The 18360-nt window shown below is 41.4% G+C and overlaps 1 protein-coding gene across 11 annotated transcripts in view; it reads left to right on the forward strand.

Moving 5' to 3' along the window:
* Nucleotides 1-3201: 3201 nt before the first annotated feature.
* The window catches only part of LOC128732679 (peripheral plasma membrane protein CASK), a 780557-nt gene continuing 765398 nt past the window's right edge, over nt 3202-18360 (forward strand). For 5 of the 11 annotated variants that reach the window (XM_053825969.1, XM_053825977.1, XM_053825978.1 and 2 more), the window contains exon 1: nt 3202-5561. In XM_053825969.1, coding sequence (XP_053681944.1) covers nt 5503-5561 — 59 coding nt within the window. In that variant the 5' untranslated portion in view covers nt 3202-5502. The remainder of the gene's footprint in view (nt 5562-18360) is intronic. The other 6 variants (XM_053825970.1, XM_053825973.1, XM_053825974.1 and 3 more) reach the window with 6 other exon arrangements.

Below are 18360 nucleotides of genomic sequence, written 5' to 3' on the forward strand. Positions count from 1 at the left end.
TATTATTTTTTTAGCGTTATTCTTATATTCGACTTTTATTGAGCCGGCTGTTTCGAGAAGCTTGTTTAAGATAATTTAGTTATGTGAACAGATTTATGTTTGGAGATAGTTTAAACCAACAGTCGGAATATTGTTGGGCCCTTACCGATATATATTGTCATTATTAGTAGCAAATTGAACTTCAAACAGCCGGCCGTAGGGAGTTTTGCTATATTTTCATATCCACGATATAAAAACCCTGCAATAAGCTTTCGAAAGTACAATAAATGGGCGAAAGGAGGGATCAAGGGGCCTCCAACTGCCCCGATTACTACGCACCTTCAAAGAAGCCACCCTTGATTACTTTTGAATACTATTAATTTCCGGCAACCATACTCCTGCGATCATCAAAAATTAACAATAACTACCAATGATTACCCAAGACTATCATTGATAATCACACTGGTTACCATTGATCACTCAACTAAGACGTAAAAGGTTACAAAAGTAGCCCCCGGTTATACGCACGCACTAATACGCCTTGCTAAAAAACCCTCGGAGGCGAGGCCTTGAATTCAGAAGCTTTACTATTTTTCCCGATGCATAGAATATACCCACGTAAAGCACGCGCACGACCTTAAGGCCTTTCAAAAAATAACAATTTCAGATCAACTTCGGCCTGTGGCAGTCGGCAACCGTATTACTGTCTTTGAAAGGGAACTAAATGAATGGTAATTATTTAATCAACCCGGTTTGTTGTTAAGGCCGATTTGGCAATATTCCATTTATGTATCACAATCAAATTCATATACTATAAAATATGAGAAACGTTGGAAAAATATGTCATTTTGTATCAATGTATATCCGGAGTGATTCGCGACTGGGGCCCAACCGGCCAACTGTAAACAAATCGGTTTATTACACCATCAGCCTTAAAAAGACTGATAATATCCTTGGCAAGGATTCTTTCTTCTGTTTTAATCGTTAGAATTATTTAAAACAAGTTTTTAGTGATGGGCGAGAGAAGTGTTTAATCAAAACAAAAGACAATTTGCAGTTTGGCCCCTTGCTTTGTTATGAAGTGACAGACTTATTTGCAAATCGTTTTGTAAACAGGCGATAGTAAAGAGCGAAACTGCGTTGTTTTTACAACACAGGCGCATTGTAAACAGGCGAAACTAAACAAAAAAATCAAAACAAGGCGAAACAGGGCTGGGGGAATCTAATTGTCTAAATGCTTTGAGGCTCATTCCAAGGGGTTCAACTATAAAACTTAGATTTTGAGCTTGAATCCACAAATTTTATGCAGTATTGTTGTGAAATTATAAAATGATTTATTCTACACCAATTTATGTCTTTAAACTTGTTATGTAACTTTAACTTGTTTATGTAACTTTTATTTAAATTAAGACTTGAAAATGTACTGGCAAATTATCACAGTGATATTCCTCATTGTTTACACTTCGCCAGCTGCGCCCCTATCGCGAATCACTCCGGATATGAAAATAAAAAGTTCTTTCATCACATATAATTTCCAATTAGAATCGCGCAACAGTCGGATTGCTCCAAAACGAAAACCAACGAGCACCAGTAAACATAATGCTGACAGCAGCAAAAGCAGCTAAACTCTCACCCACACAACAACAATAAAGGTTATCATACGAATGCAAGCATGTCGAAATCAACACTTATTGACCGGAAAAGTCAAACCAAGCGCTGACGCTGGTAGCCCCGCTGATTTGGGCGAATGCAACTACGCTGATCGCACCTGGATGTCTATATGTTTTGAAATACAAGGATCCAAGTGTACTTAGCTGAACTGTTCTGGTAGCAGTCCTCTCTAATCCATTGGTCTGCACTCCCAACAGTCCACGTGCACGTCGCGAAGCGAAACAGAGCATCAACATGCACAAGTGTGTGTAACACCCTGTGAGCTATACAAGCATAACACAGCAAATAGGAGCCACGAAGCAAATCTTCCAATTTAATTTTCACCGTTTGATTGCACTTTTTCGAACAAAAATTCACTCTCCTTTCATTCATCACACTTAATCAAAATGTTTTCCGCTATTTTCAGCCACAATTACACTGAAATTACACTTTAAAAGTAGTAAAATGACGGACACCAGAATCGTGCACAGACAGCTAGCCGTCAATCCCACAAATTCAATGTAATTTTTTCTTTTTCTAATGTTTACTAAGTGAACACATAACAATTTCAGTAAAATATTTTACCAAATCCCACGGGGCGAATCACTTCAAATTTATTAAATATATTTATGCATACTTACATCTTTTACCCGGGTGCTAAATATATCTACCGGTATTGATACATAGTTTATGATAAGAGTTGTTATGATAAGGTGGACACATTTAAAATAGTAAATATATTTATCACATATCCAGCTTTTTACGAGCCATAATGGCGGACACGTTCGTAATATTTGAACAGCATTTTTGACATTTCCCTAGTACATCGCACGTTTTCTTTTCGTACATTCCTTTAGTTTTACCGTGAACGCGCGGAAAGCAAACGTGCGATGTATTACACTCAAAATAATCCACACGTCTTTTCCACGTGGAAAATCACGTAAATTTGTCTACAGGGATTTACGTGACTTTCAGGTGATTGTTATTGGAAAAAATAATAACATCTATCTGATTTTCACGTTAACGCATTAGTATGCGTGCGAACTACCTGAAAATCACGTAAATAGTACAGGAAAAGCTGGGTGGAAAATATTCACATAACTTTTCAGGTAACTTCGACGTGAAATATATTTTGAGTGTAGGGAAATGTCAAAAATGCTGTTCAAATATTGCGAACACGTCCGCCATTATGGCTCGTAAAAAGCTGGATTGAATTTTTATGCAGGAAGTGATTTACCCAGTGCTAAAACCTCATTTAGCATTAAAACGCCCTACGCGCAGGTGATTCCACCCTGGACGACGGTAACCGTTTCGAATTAGATTGCCGTGACTTCAGTCGAAAGATATTCTCACGATGATTGGGTTCACGTCTCATTTGAGAAAGTCATCATGTCATGTCGTGCGAGTAAACCGCTGTATTTGTTTTGTCTCGTTCCGACTACTGTAGGCATATAGGCTGAATCAACATTCAGCTATCTTTTTCGTCTATTTACATCTGGAAATTCGTAGCCATTATTTTCTTGTATGCCGTCGGGTCCGTCGGTCAGTCAGTAGTTGTCATTCTCGACCGGAGTTTTGCGAATCAATTCGGTACCGTACGATTCTTACTGGATTCAAACAGGATTCCGGTTCCGATCAGGTACAGGTACAGTGGATCTGGATATACTACCTGCCCGAACCCCGAACTGTACACAGAATATTATACTCGCTTTTGTGCAAAACGAAATACAAAGTGGTTGTTTGTTTAGCTAGAGTGTAACATTACTTTTCGACAGTTCTGTTTTTTTTGTTTTTGTTTTTGGTATGTGTACGTACGGCTGAGGTAACTAGTGGTGATTGTAATAATGTAATGTTTTGAGTGCAGGAACGTGCGGGTTGGGAAATGTGAGTGCCACTCCCTTTACGCATATTAGATGAAAATGAGTGAACGAGTGGCTCACTGTGATGGGATCTGACTGGACTCGGTGAGAGGCAAAAGGCATTGGGAATCTTGCTAGAGATTTGGCAGCAGATAGCCAGCTTCTTCCTGTGACTAGTGCGGTTTCCCCCGGTGCGTTTGGGATGCGTGTGCTTTTCCTTTGACGTGCAAAGTGTAAAATTTGGTTCTAATTATTTTGCGGCGGCCGTGTGCACAGAAAGTCGCACTTTGCCAGTGATTTTGCTTCCCGCTTTGCCAATCGCTTCCTGAAAAGTTTGCTGGGCGTTTCAACGATGGAATGTCATTGAAAAATGTTTTGCATAAGTTGTACTGATTATTGTGTTTAATTGGTGCTTGCTGTGAATCTCATTCCTATCTTTAATAGGATACTTCGGAAAGTTTCAGAAAGGTGTGTTTTTTCATCAGCCTTCGATTGTTGTAAAAGAGAAGCTCTGCTGGAGATTTTTCCAGGGACGAGCCAGAAAAGTTGTGAGGAAAAAAACGCCCCACCCTCCAGTCTACTCAGCACGGTACATGGATGTTGAACAACATATTAGAGTGTGGCTAGCATCAATGGTGAATTTCAGCTTGCAGCTACCAGTATATTCGGTATTTTCACTGGTTCTGCTAATGTGTGATCTTGATTAATTTGTTGGACATTGACATTAGTTAATCAGTGGTTAGTACAAAATTTGACAGGAGCAAGATTGTAGTCCATAGTAGTGTTCTTACTTGCGTGTGTATTTGTGTGGGGAAAGAAAAGCGCCACCGTGGTGGTGAGACGGTCGGAAAAACCACCCCCTAGCAGTGGGATACTCAAGGAAGCTCCTCTGCTCCGTGAGTTACCACGAGTGAAGTTCCCAATCGCAGTAAACAATTCGATAGCGCATACACGCGCACGTGCTGCTGAACAGCGAGTTGTAAGTTGTAAAAGTGTTTCGTCCGTTGCTTAGTAGTGTGAGTGTTGAGTTCCGTTACCAGTCGAACGGTACTCTTCGGCTGAAGTTAAGCGTCGGCATCCCGACCATATCAGGATCAGGAAGCTGTGGCATCAGCGGACTAGGCCGGGTTGCTCCATCGGGTTGCTACTTTCTCGGTCAGTGTTACAGGAGAATCCATATCGAGCAGACACACCGGCTCCAGCGCCTGTCCCTCAGGTGTGTCGGTGTGGTAAGCCCACTCTGCTGCTGCAGCTGCTGGACAAAGCGGATATTACCCAGCAGCTCCAAAAAAGGGAGCTGCCTCCAGTGCGGCCAAATTGAAGATCACCAGTTACCGGTGGCGCCACCTGAGTTGGCAGTTTAGGACGGGACTGGCGACGTTCGTGACTTGAATTATCTCGCGTGTGTTTTTGTATCTTCACTATTTGTTTCCGTTTACGCTTCGTGCTGGTCTCGACAGTGATTTATTTACAAGGAAAAAAGTTGTTTACTTTCGTTTCGGTAAACTGAAACGTGCGCGAAGCTGAGAATCAGCGAAAATCGGTAATAAAATATGCGTTACTGGCTCCGGGTGAAAATTTGATGGTATTCTGATTGCCCTGCTGCCGCCGAACGTGTGAATAGAGCCAAAAGTGACGCAACGCATAGATTAGTTCGTTCGGAGGAAATCGAACCTGAAAACGATTGGAAACTTGCAGGGTGGCCACCGCATTGTGTAGTAAACTGAATGAGTATCAGCGTGCGTCCAGTGACTATTTATAGCCGTGCATATGAGTTACGTTGAATATTATCTAAATTCAAGCGAATGGACAGTGCATCGCGTATAAGTGATAAGGAATTTTGAGTGAATACAGAATAGAATAGTGCTGGAAGGAAAGCAAGAGAGGGACGACAACTAAATTGATTAAATAAAGTGAATTTTTTTTTTTGGAAGAAAAAACTGGCTTAGTCAATAAGAAAAATAAGAATAAAGAACGAATTGAATTGATACAACAGAACGAAGGCGCTATCACCATGGCTGACGATGAGATTCTGTTTGATGACGTCTACGAGCTGTGCGAGGTGATTGGAAGGTAGGTGAAGTTTTCCAAATATGTAACATTGAAAGTATTGCAACTGTTTCACGATCACGAGTTTTGTCAACTCAATTACACAACTACAGTAAAATAAGTCAATCCAATTAATAGTTTATTATAAATGACTATAGCGTCATTTAGGCTCTAGATGTAGACCACTACGATAAACAGGTGGATTTTTGGTTCATTCCAACACGACTATAATAATTTCCAATTAGAAAAATACAGTTCGATTTTCGGGATAAGCATGCGAATTTTCTGCACTCTCTGCTAGGTATGGCTTTAGTGAAATTAGTCGTCATCGATTCTGCAAAATACGAAAGCATTTATTTTGTTTGAAACAAAAATTTGGTCCATGAACATATATACTCGCTGTGTTCAGATTAGGAAGAAGAATGCAGTGAATACATTTCTATAAACAGAACCCCGCTTTTGGACCCAAAAACGACTTCCGAAATTGCGCTCTTCGACGAAAACTTATTGACTGCTAGTTTCCTGTTAATATGAAACATTAAAGTTTTCTCATTTAAAAGCAACATTTTAAGGCAGCCGCAGTCGAACGTTTTCGGCTAGGTAAAAAAAATTTCTGATAGGTAGGGGAATGTCGTCGTCGTTCAAAAAAAAACTTTGGAAATTTAACAAAGGTCTAAATACGAACTATTAATAAGACCTTTGTTAAATTTCCAAAGTTTCTTTTGAAATGAGATTTGTGGACCAAAAGATGTCCCAACCTCGACGACATTCCCCTACTCTTATTACACTAAACACAAGAAGATGATTGACTAGAGAGTGATTGTGCTAAAAATAAAATTTGATTCCTACTCAATGTTCGTCTAAGAAAAAAAACATGCTTTATGCAATCTCCATACCTCTCAGATTGTTGAGAAAAAGTGCGCAGGGAAGGTCATGTTCATGTTGTATCAATGTGAGGCGAGGCGCATCGTTTATGAAGAGATCTACAGTATACCCGCGCTAATCCGACACCCAATAATCCGGCGACTCGATAGTCCGTATCTCGCTAATCCGGAAAATTCCGAATTAAAAAGCATTGTTCTTAGCTTTTTTCAACCGTTCAATTTTACCAGGAGCTCCATTTTTCATCACCCTGTTGAGATAGATTAACATATATCTCACTTTAGTTGGTTTTTTCGGTGAAAATAAAAACTATTATGCTTTCAGCGGACGTTTCGACTTACTATCCTTCAGTCATTGACTACGCCTAAAACATAATTACATTTATTTAACTATTTTACACAAATTAATTTCAAACTATCTATCTATCTATTAAGCTATCGTTTTTTCTTGTCTTCTAATTGTCGCAGTTTTGTCATTAGACCGTTGTACGGTCCGCTCTTGTCCTTTTACTTTAATGTGAAACATTTCGGCTGTGAGACGGGTTTCCTTGTTTTCGATTTTTTCCAAAATGCGCGTATTTTTAAAGTCAAAAACATGGCGTCCAGGTATCTCCCATTGGTTTGTTTAGGCAGCCAATTTGTTAAAATCCTTCCGTTGTCCCGGGTTAGCATCATATCCAGAAACTTGATCCTTCCATGCTGTTCTTTTTCAATGGTAAACTCCAGCCTTTCATGGAACGCATTATATGTTTCCAAGATTGCTTGAATGTGTTCCTTCTTTGCGATGCACAGGCAGTCATCCACATATCGGCGGTAGAAAGGCGGAGAAAGATTAACGTTTTTGCACTTATTTCTAAGCTAAACAAGAATTTAAAAGTATTTTATAGAATAAATTGAGCATTACTTAGTACAACACAAATTAATTGCGTATTTACGACAATTTTTTCGGAAATTTCTGGAGTTGTTTACGTTTTGATGTAAACAAAACGACATTTCAAAACCCCACTGACGTTAGTTTGACTGCCGGATTATCGAGTCAAGTTTATTCATAACTTGGAATGGAGCACGGTTAATATCAAAGAACGATTTGGCGTAAATATTGCTTCATAGTTCAGGGTCAAAAATACTCGAAAAAAAACGTTACTAAAAAATGTCCCACATAAACCAATTCATATATGAAACCGCATCAACTTGCTATTCTGAATGTGTATAAAGTATTTCCGGAGTGATTCGCGATTAGGGCGCAACTAGCAAAACGTAAACAAATCGTTTTATTACACCATCAGCCTTAAAAAGACTGATAATATCCTTGGCAAGAAACCTTTCTTCTGTTTTAATCGTTAGAATTATTTAAGTTTTTAGTGATGGGCGATAGAAGTGTTAAATCAAAACAAAAGACAATTTGCAGGGAAGCCATTTTCATTGTTATGAAGTAACAGGCTCATTTGCAAATCGTTTTGTAAACAGGCGATAGTAAAGAGCGAAACTACGTTGTTTTCAAGACACAGGCGGATGTAAACAGGCGAAACTAAATAAAGAAATCGAAACAAGGCGAAACAGCACTGAGCGAATCTCATCGTCAAAATGCTTTGAGGCTCATTCCGAGTGGCTCGACTAGAAAACTTCGATTTTGAACATAAAAAAAACAGATGTAATGCAGTATTGTTGGAAAAATGTAAGATTGCTTTATTCTGCCCCAATTTATGTCTTTAAACTTGATTTTTTCACTTTCATTTAAATTACGACTTGAAAATGTACTTGCAAATTATCAAAGTGATATTCCTCATTGTTTACGTTTTGCTAGTTGCGTGCTAATCGCGAATCGCTCCGGATTTGTTTAGAATGTATTGAAAGGTTATTGCGCATTGGGGTGAGATTGTGCCAAATTGTAATGATCCCTCCAGTGTGTGGAATTCACAGGCACCACAAAAATATGCCAACGTATACCAATACACTCGTATTGCTTTTTTCCTGTATGGACTCATCACTGCGACCAGTATGGTTAGATCTATTGTGATATCGCCCGGGTGTTTGTTGTATAACCCGCACTGCATTTATTTTGGCCATAGTCGCTATTGAGTGAGCGATATGCTTATTGAATTTTATGCGTGCTTGTGTGTAATTTGAGTACCCTTCCTTCAATGCTTTTTCTCTACTTTACCCACCTCGTTCCACATGACAGCGCTGTCCCCAATTATAGCCATCCCTGAAACAGCTAACCAGTGCATTGAACTATAAGGGTCTCATTTTTGCACTGTCAATAGGCCATAACGGGATAACATAGAATTTAGCACGAAGGAAGGGTGGTGCTGGTGAGGGGATTGGGAATAAACCCATGCTAAAGTCACTTTGCCATCGAATGGCCTGATTCTACTAAGATTCGAACCCACGACCATTCGCTTGTTAAAGCAGACTCGGTAACCTTGCGGCTACAGAGCCCCCTCGTATTGCTTACTAACGAGTACAATATTTTGACAGATTACATTGCATCATCCTTTTTGGAACAAAAAGCGTGAGTCTGCTAAGTAATAAATTTAAATTCATATTAAATTAATTAAAAAGTATTGTTTAATTTATAGAAAATGGTTCGCAAGCATTGGGGTATTCCTGCGTCACGGTCTTACCTAAATTAGCCCAAGGACAAGTTGGATTTGTGTCTTAAGGCGGTCAAAAATGGTATGACTCACCGGGAAACGGCCGAAAAGGGCAGAATTCCAAGGAACATCATTTTCAACAAGATCCATGCGAATCATGAAAAACTAGCCGGTAGTCAAACCATATTCTCACCGGAGGAAGAGGACCTTTTTGTGAAATGCTTGGTAGCTGTGTGTGACACGGGATCTCCTGTGAACGAGTAAGATTTACGGCATGTTGTCCATGACTGCCTCGTCAAGATCGGCAGAACCATTGATCGCTTCAAAGACAACTATTCTGGCCCAGAATGGACTAAATCGTTCCTCAATCGGCACTCCGAGCTTTCCGTACGCATCGTTTCTAACATAAAAAAGACTCGGGCAGTTATGACATCTGAGATCAAGACGGATTTATTAATAAATAAGGAAATGTGACAGCCGGTGTTCCCCAGCAAAATATCATCAATTATGATGAGACTAACCTGACGGACGATTCTGGTACTCGGAAATGTTTCACGGAAAAGCACTACGCGGTCTAGAAATCGGCTAAGCTTTGGAACACCTGGCCTGAGAACGGGTCACCTGGAACAAGGTATAATAACTCAAAGAGTGGAACGTTCGATGGAGCGACTTTCGAAAATTTCATATGATTCCTATCTTGAAGAGACTGGACGGGAAAGAAGTTCTGTTTGAGGATAAAGTCAGTTGTGTGAATCGAACAATATAATGTTCACGTGCCTTCCTCCGAATTCGATCCATCTCACACAGCCACTTCCCACTTGATGTATCCTTCTTTGGGTCAGTGAAACGTAACTGGTGAGAACTTCTGCGAGTTTATAAAGAACAAAATAACACTTCTGCATCGACAGATTTCAAAAAGAAAGGCAGATTTCCCACTTTTGCTTCAGAATCTCTTGGACAGCCTTAAGGAGAACCAAGAAGGCAATCTCAAGGTTGGATTTAAGAAATGTGGTATTTACCCAACCTGCGTAGAAGAACCTCTGCTGAAAAGCATCAACGCTGTATCTAGTTCTTCTGAAGCCATCGAAGATAGTTTCAAGGGATGTCTGAATTTGATGCGAGCAATTGTCCTGGAGGGCAGAACACGGAAGAGACGGAAGAAGCTTGATATTTCGGCTGGATCCAGCATTACGGTTGAAGTCATCAATGAGTACGAAAAGCGGAAAAACGAAGGTCAGAACATCACACCAAAACGTCTGAAGAAGTTGAAAATTCATGCTGGTGGTCGTACAGCAATGCAAGAAGGTCACAATAAGGAGAATGAACCCCCAAAGAAAAGCTGAATATGGCTACCAAACGTCAAAAACAGAAGTAAAGTGTCTAGTGAAAGCGTGCAATACTTCCTGAATCGTCTTAATGTTGCTCTTTAATATGACATCATCGTGCGTAGCTCATACGTGTGTCAAGAAGGATAAGAAGTACTGCGGGAATTTCTTTTCGGTACGTGTTGATCGATAGCATATATCAAAAAATGCAGCCTCAACTTCATCAGGATCGAGTATGTATTGACCAGTCCAGTATTGACTGGACAACAAATCATTGATGCTTAGTTGATCAGTTTTAAGGAAGTTATAGCAGATACTATTGGTTAGTTTAGCGGATAGCAGTTATCGAAGCTAGCGTTTTGAATTAGCGGATTAGCTGTTAGCGAAGTGAAATTTTGGGTTAGCAGCGCCCACTTCTCTGGTATATTATATTACTTTGTTTCATAGGCTCATTAGCTGGGGGCTTCACTTAAGTTGTTTACATGACAAATAACAGTAATAAATATTAAATTTACGAATGACTCAGACTTGCTTCATCACTCTTGGTTCCCCTATGAAATCCAAACAAAACCGTTTCAGTTAAACCAGCAGAAACCAGAAACAGTCATTATTCTAGCTGACATAATCATGTTTTACTCTATGCAAGCAACTGGAAGGAAATTGGACTTACCACCGTAGGATTTTATTTTTTCTTTGCACTGTATTGTTAACAGTTCTATAATCCAAGCATTTCTACGCACGTATCCGCCTGGTTGTGTGGCTGGTGTGCTTCGAACGAGAACAACAAAAAAAAATAGACAGCAACGGTGCGGGTGCATAGTAGAAATGACTAACGTAATAACCGTGCATTTTGTACAATATGCGCGCGTATTTCCTCAAACCACCCCCGATCGGTAAACAACCGAAGCTCGTACGGTCGGTCACCCATACACAGACCGTACCGAAGCATGTGCTCGAACCGGACGTGTGGGTGAAAAATGCTGTTGTTTGAGCACCTCGGTTGTACGACGCCGTTCCAGCACACTTGGAAGGCTTTTGTTGTCAGTCCGCGGTCGCACGAATACTGCTGCATGGATTCGTCGCGCGTTCGAAGCAATAGAACATGCGCAAAGGGTGGCAGTAGGACGCTTTTCTGTCGATTGCCGACCGCCGGGATATGTGTCACATATAGCTATACATAGTGCAGTAAGGCTATGCAGGAATCACATTGCAGCTCATGCAGCTCGAGTGCACAGTTACTTAATACACCAGGGGTACAACGGTAACGGTGCAGGTGGAGAACGACGGCCAACATAGTAAGGACAATGTTACTGGCCCGGAACCTGACAAATTGAGGCTGGGTCCTGTAAATGAGTTGGATAATTCCTGGATGCTTCTGACATTAAATTGTTCCAGGATTGTTGTTGACGATTGTATGCCGAGAATCTTGAAAGGCTATTTTCGCACGCAAACAAAGATATGAAAGAAAAATGGCGCTGCAGCCGGAAACAGAAATACAGATAAAGGATGGTAAATGGCTAAACGAGCGATTTTGCTATGTGCTTCTTTACTTCCAGCAGCAGCAGCGGCTGTGGCTCCCCTGTGTGTGCCAGATGGACAGTTTCGTTTTCGGTGCGCAGTTTTGTTAAACGGCAAAGGCTCCAACGAAAGCAGTCCTGCAGAAAAATGACTAGATCTTACGAGATACGATACTGTTTTCAGTTGGGTGAACCGACTCTGTTCTTGTTTCGTCGACCGCAAGCGGAGACTTGCGTTCCTCTTTCCATAAGAAAAGCCACTGTTGTTTTTTCATTACACTTTTTATACTTCACAGGAAATAAATTAAACACTCATTTATTTTTGTTTTTCTTCCAAATCCATTAAGTCACTGTCAGAGCTTAGAGAAAGTTTCTATGACATAAAACATTCCTAATTGTTCAAATGTCATGAAAATAGTAGTTCTTGAATGCTGATGTATAGGGGAGAAACGCCTACAGTGAGACACTCGCTGTATCATCATCAACTTTGCAGCTCCCCGAGGCTTGGTGGTCAGAAGCACTTTCTTTCCCCACAAAGCCACCTGGAGATCACCGGACCAACGGGGTGCGGATATCGACTCGGACCATTACCTAGTAGCAGTACACGTACGCTCAAAACTATCGACAGTTTATACCTCGCGACAAAGCCACCCTCCTCGGATAAACATTTGGCAGCTAAACAACCCGCCAGTTACCGAAAACTACGCATGCATACTGGATGAAGCTCTGCCTTTCTCTGTGGAGCTAGATGGTTCGACCCTCGAAAACGGATGGAGTATGATACGCTCGGCCGTCAACGAGGCCGCAGCCGCGGTGCAAGGAGTGGAAACCTCGAGTGCACGAAATGATTGGTTTGACGGGGAATGCCAACAAGGGATACAGAGGAAAAAAGAACTTGGAAGAACTATCTAAGCATATCCACGAGAGAGAATTTGGTCAAGTATCGACGAGCGCGGAATGAGTTTATCACGATCCTGAGGAGGAAAAAGCGCCAAAAGGAGGACAGAGATCGCGAGGAGCTGGAACAACTATTCCGGGCTAACGACACGCGCAACTTTTACGAGAAAGTGAATCAAACTCGTAAGGGCTACACACCTAAACCTGACATGTGTATGGACGAGGGAGGGGATCTAATCACAAACGAGCGCGAGGTGGTCGACAGGTGGAAGCAGTATTTCGATGAGCACCTCAACGGTGATATAGCAGCAGGAGACGCAATGGAAGTTAAACTCGGAGTGCCTACAAACGATAGCACGAGATCCGGCGAGAAATTCGTTAGCTGAAGAATAATAGAGCCACCGGAAAGGACCGACTCCCGGCAGAGCTCTACAAAAATGGCCAAGAACCGCTAGCAACGGTACTTCACTGGATAATCTCTAGGATTTGGGAGCGGGAGAAACTACTGGAGGAGTGGATGGAAGGTGTAGTCTGTCCCATCTACAAAAAGGGCGACCGCGGCATCACGTTGGTTAACGTCGCCTACAAGGTGCTCTCCTAGATTTTGATGCGTCATCTATCCCCACCAGCAAGAGAATTTGTAGGGCAGTATCAGGCAGGTTTTATGGGGGCCCGTGCTACTACGGATCAACTTTTTACTCTCCGACAAATCCTCCAGAAATGTCGGCAGTACAAAGTGCCACGCATCATATTTTCGTGGATTTCAGGGCAGCGTACGATACAGTTGAACGAGAACGGCTATGGCAGATAATGCGCGAGTACGGTTTTCCGGACAAACTGACACGGTTGATCAAAGCTACAATGGAGCGAGTGATGTGCTATGTGCGCATTTCGGGGACACTCGAGCTTGGCGTAGCGTGGGAGGGGGGAGTGGTTTGGGGGTTCAAACTCTCCCCCACCCGCACCAGAAGGAAGTTTGTTCTACACTTTAAAGCTAGAAATGGGATGGTTCGTGCTGTTTCAACTGGTCAGCTGCATTCAATTCAATCTTGGGTTACTCGTCGCCAATTTCTCAGGCCTCTTAGAAGGAACAAGTCGCAAGACCAAGTTGATCCAGTAGCTTACCGACTTTCACCAGTAGTGTCTGCTGCTCGTGATTCATATACACTTAAGTCTCGTTTTACGTTCACTATTGGGGGTCATAAAAAAGGAGGACGTAAATTCACATTTTAGACGTAAAACGAGAAGATGTTAATTCAAATTTCGGACGTAAAAATGTTGACGCAAAAGGAAATCACGTAGAAAGAGATTCTAGTGTACATCCGCCGCACTCCGCTTCCAGCTTTTACTCCGTCAAATATTGTCCGCAAAGGCGGGCATGTCCTACGTGAGCATCGTCAAAATGTATAAAAACTACCGGTCTAATAAGGACTGTGTACTTGGTCCGGTTGTCCCTCCCGGTTGGCTTCGTGGTATGACGCTGGCCTAATAAGCCAGTCGTCGTATGTTCGAATCTCGGCTGGGAGAAGCTGTTAGAGTCAATAGGATCGTTGCCACTGGCCCTGCAATTGTCCTGTACTCTAACAGCTGGCCGCGAAGTGTATCGTATAAAAACAGAAGGTCAAGTTTCGATAACGGAATGTAGCACCTAGACTTTGCTTTGCTTTACTTATGGTCCGCATCGTACGGTGGCTATCGTTTGCTAGCGAATGGTAGCGTTTTGCGAAGGGAAAAATAGACTCGATCTCCTGCTTGAATGTGCCGCAAGATCTCCTTATTTGTGTTATCCGCGGCCACTAGCTATCCCAAATTCACAAGCTCATCTTCCACTTCTGGTTCGTTACCGCCAACAATTACCGCCCACGAAAAGTGAACGTTCGACGCCCAATCCTACTAGCCTCCGCTTTCAGTCCAGCGCAAATGGCCTCCGCCGTTGCGAAGTTTCGGCCTGGTTACCTGCGTAACCAAGAAGCTTGCTACCTTCACTGAAAAATGGGTTTCTCGTTTCGATTTTGCTCGCCGGATCATCTTCTCAAGGCTGATGTTGAAAAGCATGCAGGATAAGCTGTCAACTTGTCTCGACTCTTGCCGCGCCTCGAAGGGACTCGATCCTATTGACTCTAATAGTCTCTCCCAGTCGAGATTTGAATATACAGCGTACGCCAACTGGGAGGCGCAATTTCAACATTTAACTTTTTCTTTTATTTCAATTCGATCAAATCAAATGAAGAACCCTGAGTCCCTGATCAATGCGACGAAAACCAAATATATGAGTGAAAGAGGCTCCAGAGAAAGCAACGTTTGCCTCCCACGGACAGTGACTATTGATGGCGATGAACTGGAAGCGGTTGATGAGTTCGTATATTTGGGATCTCTGGTCACCGCCGACAATAATACGAGTAAGGAAATCCAACAACGCATTCAAGCTGGAAATCGAGCCTTCTTTTCCCCCCGCAAGACGCTTCGATCTAGGAACATACACCTCCGCACAAGGCTGACGATGAACAAAACCGGTAGTTCTCTACGGACTTGTGACTATTTTTGACGGAGTACAAACGGAAAGCGGATAGTGGCGGAGGCGTACGAGCTACAGGCACTGCTTGGAGAGATTCCCATCGTACACCTGGTGAACGTTGGGAAACTACGGTGGGCCAGCCACATCGCATGGATACCGAACCTCTGTACAGTGAAATCCTTTCACTTCAAGAAAGAACCCCACCGGCACCAGGAATAGAGGGGCTCAACGTGCTAGATGGCTCGACCAGGTTGAAGCCGACTTGCGTGTTTCGAGACGTGCAACGAATTGGCGACGAGTAGCCCAAGAATGAGTACAATGGAGAGGAATTCTTGATACGGCAAGAGCCACCCCGGCTCTCGGCTGTTAAAGTAAGTGAGTAAGTAAATTGTATGTGACCCCCTCCTCTTAGAGGGGCGAGGGATCATGCCTCCGAAAACCCTCTCATGCCACATTTCGTTCCATTTGATTGCCTAAAAATAAAAAATAAGAAAACTTATCCAATTTAATTCTACTATGCGTATTTTATTCAATGACAGATACGTATTTCGCCTACGACTTGCAGGCTTCCTCAGTGTCTGTTTTCGAACGAGTAAAGAAGGGTCAAGTCTTAGAGAGACGTTTAAGCCCACAGTTTTGCTTTTTTGTATAAACTTCTAGAGAACTAAGAACCTTTTTCAGCCTCAAAAACCCCTGCATTCAAATTTTCGCGCCGATCGGTTCAGTAGTTTCTGACTTTATACGGAACATCTTTCATGGGATATGGTCCTGATGGTATCCCTTCAATCATTTTGAAGCGCTGTATGGAGACACTTGCTAAACCTTTTACAACAGTATACAACCTATCTTTGGCTACTGGCGTATTTCCACACAGCTGGAAACAGTCGAACTGTCGGGGTATAGCTGCATTAAGAGCCACGTCTAAATTGTTTGAACTGATTATTCTTCAGGAGCTGGCTCAGAGATACAATCACTACATTTCGTCGGATCAGCACGGATTTATGCCCAAACGATCTGTAACAACCAACTTGACCTGTTTCACCACGTTAGTAATACGCCAAACAGAGAAGGGGCATCGAGTAGACGCTATATACACTGACCTATCCGCAGCATTTGATAAAATGAATCATCAAATCGCAATTGCTAAATTTGAACGACTTGGCATGAATGAACATATGGTTCTCTCTCTGGCTTCAACCAGACCTTAGCGGACGAAGCATGTCTGTCAAAATCAATGATCACATTTCAACGCCATTTTCAGTTTGTTCTGGAGTCCCACAAGGAAGCCACCTTGGGCCGTTTTTATTCCTGCTGCACATGAACGATGTGAACTTTATCTTAAAATGCCTGAAACTCTCGTATGCTGACGATTTAAAACTTTACCATACGATACAGGAGCCCCAAGACGCAGTCTTTCTACAGAAAAAGGTTGAAAGTCTTCGCCGAATGGTGTCAAATCGATCGTTTATCGCTGAATGTATGTGCTCGGTAATCTCATTTGGCCGAAAACGCTCGCTTTTTCACTTTGACTATGCCTTAGAAAGCGCACGTTTGCATCGTGAATCCACAGTCAAGGATTTAAGAATTCTACTGGACACTAAAGTAACATTCAAGGACCACATTTCATACGTAGTGACTAGAGCTTCTTCACAGCTGGGTTTCTTATAGTTAAAGATCAAAGTCATTTGGATTTCAACAAGATCGATCTTGTAAAAGGCTTGATTTTTAAAAATTTACTATTTTGATTGAATCGCAATTTTCAACATGCCCGATAAAACTCCTTTCCGTTAACACAAATCTCGTTGCAGAAGGAAGTTTTAATAGAACTAATTCGGTTCTCTAACTATCTGGCTGTGCTTCGATAGTTTCCGTGAACAAAATAATGCGAAAGGATTACCTTTTACAAAAAAAAACGATTCATAACCTCACGCACTGAAACAACATTGATTTCTAAATCGCTAAGGGTGCGAAATGGTGCAAAATGGCCACCTGCGAAATTTTGTTCTTTCTATGAAGCAGAATAGAGATTTATAAACGAGTGCAAAAGACAGACAATACTTCGCACAAATTTTACAAACACTCCATATGGCAGTTGCATGAGAGTGCAAGAGATCGGTTTGTGCTTACATAGCGAAATGCAACTACACATTCAAAGAGACAGTCAAGCTTCCGTATATGAGGATAATTAAAATATCGGTTTTACTAGATAGGTGAAGATTGTATCTGGAAATCGTACATTTACACACATATATATATATATATATATATATATATATATATATATATATATATATATATATATATATATATATATATATATATATATATATATATATATATATATATAGCTATGTTTAAACAAAACAACGCGATTACGATACTAAAATTTGCTTAATATCCTTTTTATCGTTCATGTTTATTCAGCAGACGTGTCAACCCAGCTAATATGGGGATGACTGGTTCATTTTTCGATTAGTTGTTATACGCGACATTGCTGCCTACATGCAGGATGTTATGTTACCTATCTCGATTACATCGGATTTTATACTGCACGCTAGTATATTGCTGTTAGAGCATATGGTTTACATTAAAGTCGCTTTTTACGCGGTTTTTTACGCGACTATTTTACGCGAATTTCGGAATTTACGCGGTTTTTTACGCGAATTTCGGAATTTACGCGATTTTCGGAATTAATTGCGTTTTTTACGCGAATTTTGGAATTTACGCGGTTTTTTTACGCGATTTTCGGAATTTACGCGGATGTGCTCAAAACGTCTATTTTTTCGCGTAGTGTTGAAATCCACAAAGTTTTTTTACGCGAAATTTTGGTTTTTTTTACACGAATTTTGGAATTTACGCGGTTTTTTACGCGATTTTCGGAATTTACGCGGTTTTTTACGCGATTTTCGGAAGTTACACGATTTTTTTAAGCGGTTTTGATTTACGTGGGACGTATCCTTCGCGACTTGAAGTGTGACTTGAAGTGAAGTGAAAGCGACTTGAGTGTACATGGATTATTGTCTTGATTTCAACGTGATAAATTTCACCAGTCAATGTAATTTTTCAATTTCACGATTACATTAAGTTGTATCTA

The sequence above is a fragment of the Sabethes cyaneus genome, chromosome 1 (assembly GCF_943734655.1).
Source record: "Sabethes cyaneus chromosome 1, idSabCyanKW18_F2, whole genome shotgun sequence".
NCBI lineage: Eukaryota > Metazoa > Arthropoda > Insecta > Diptera > Culicidae > Sabethes > Sabethes cyaneus.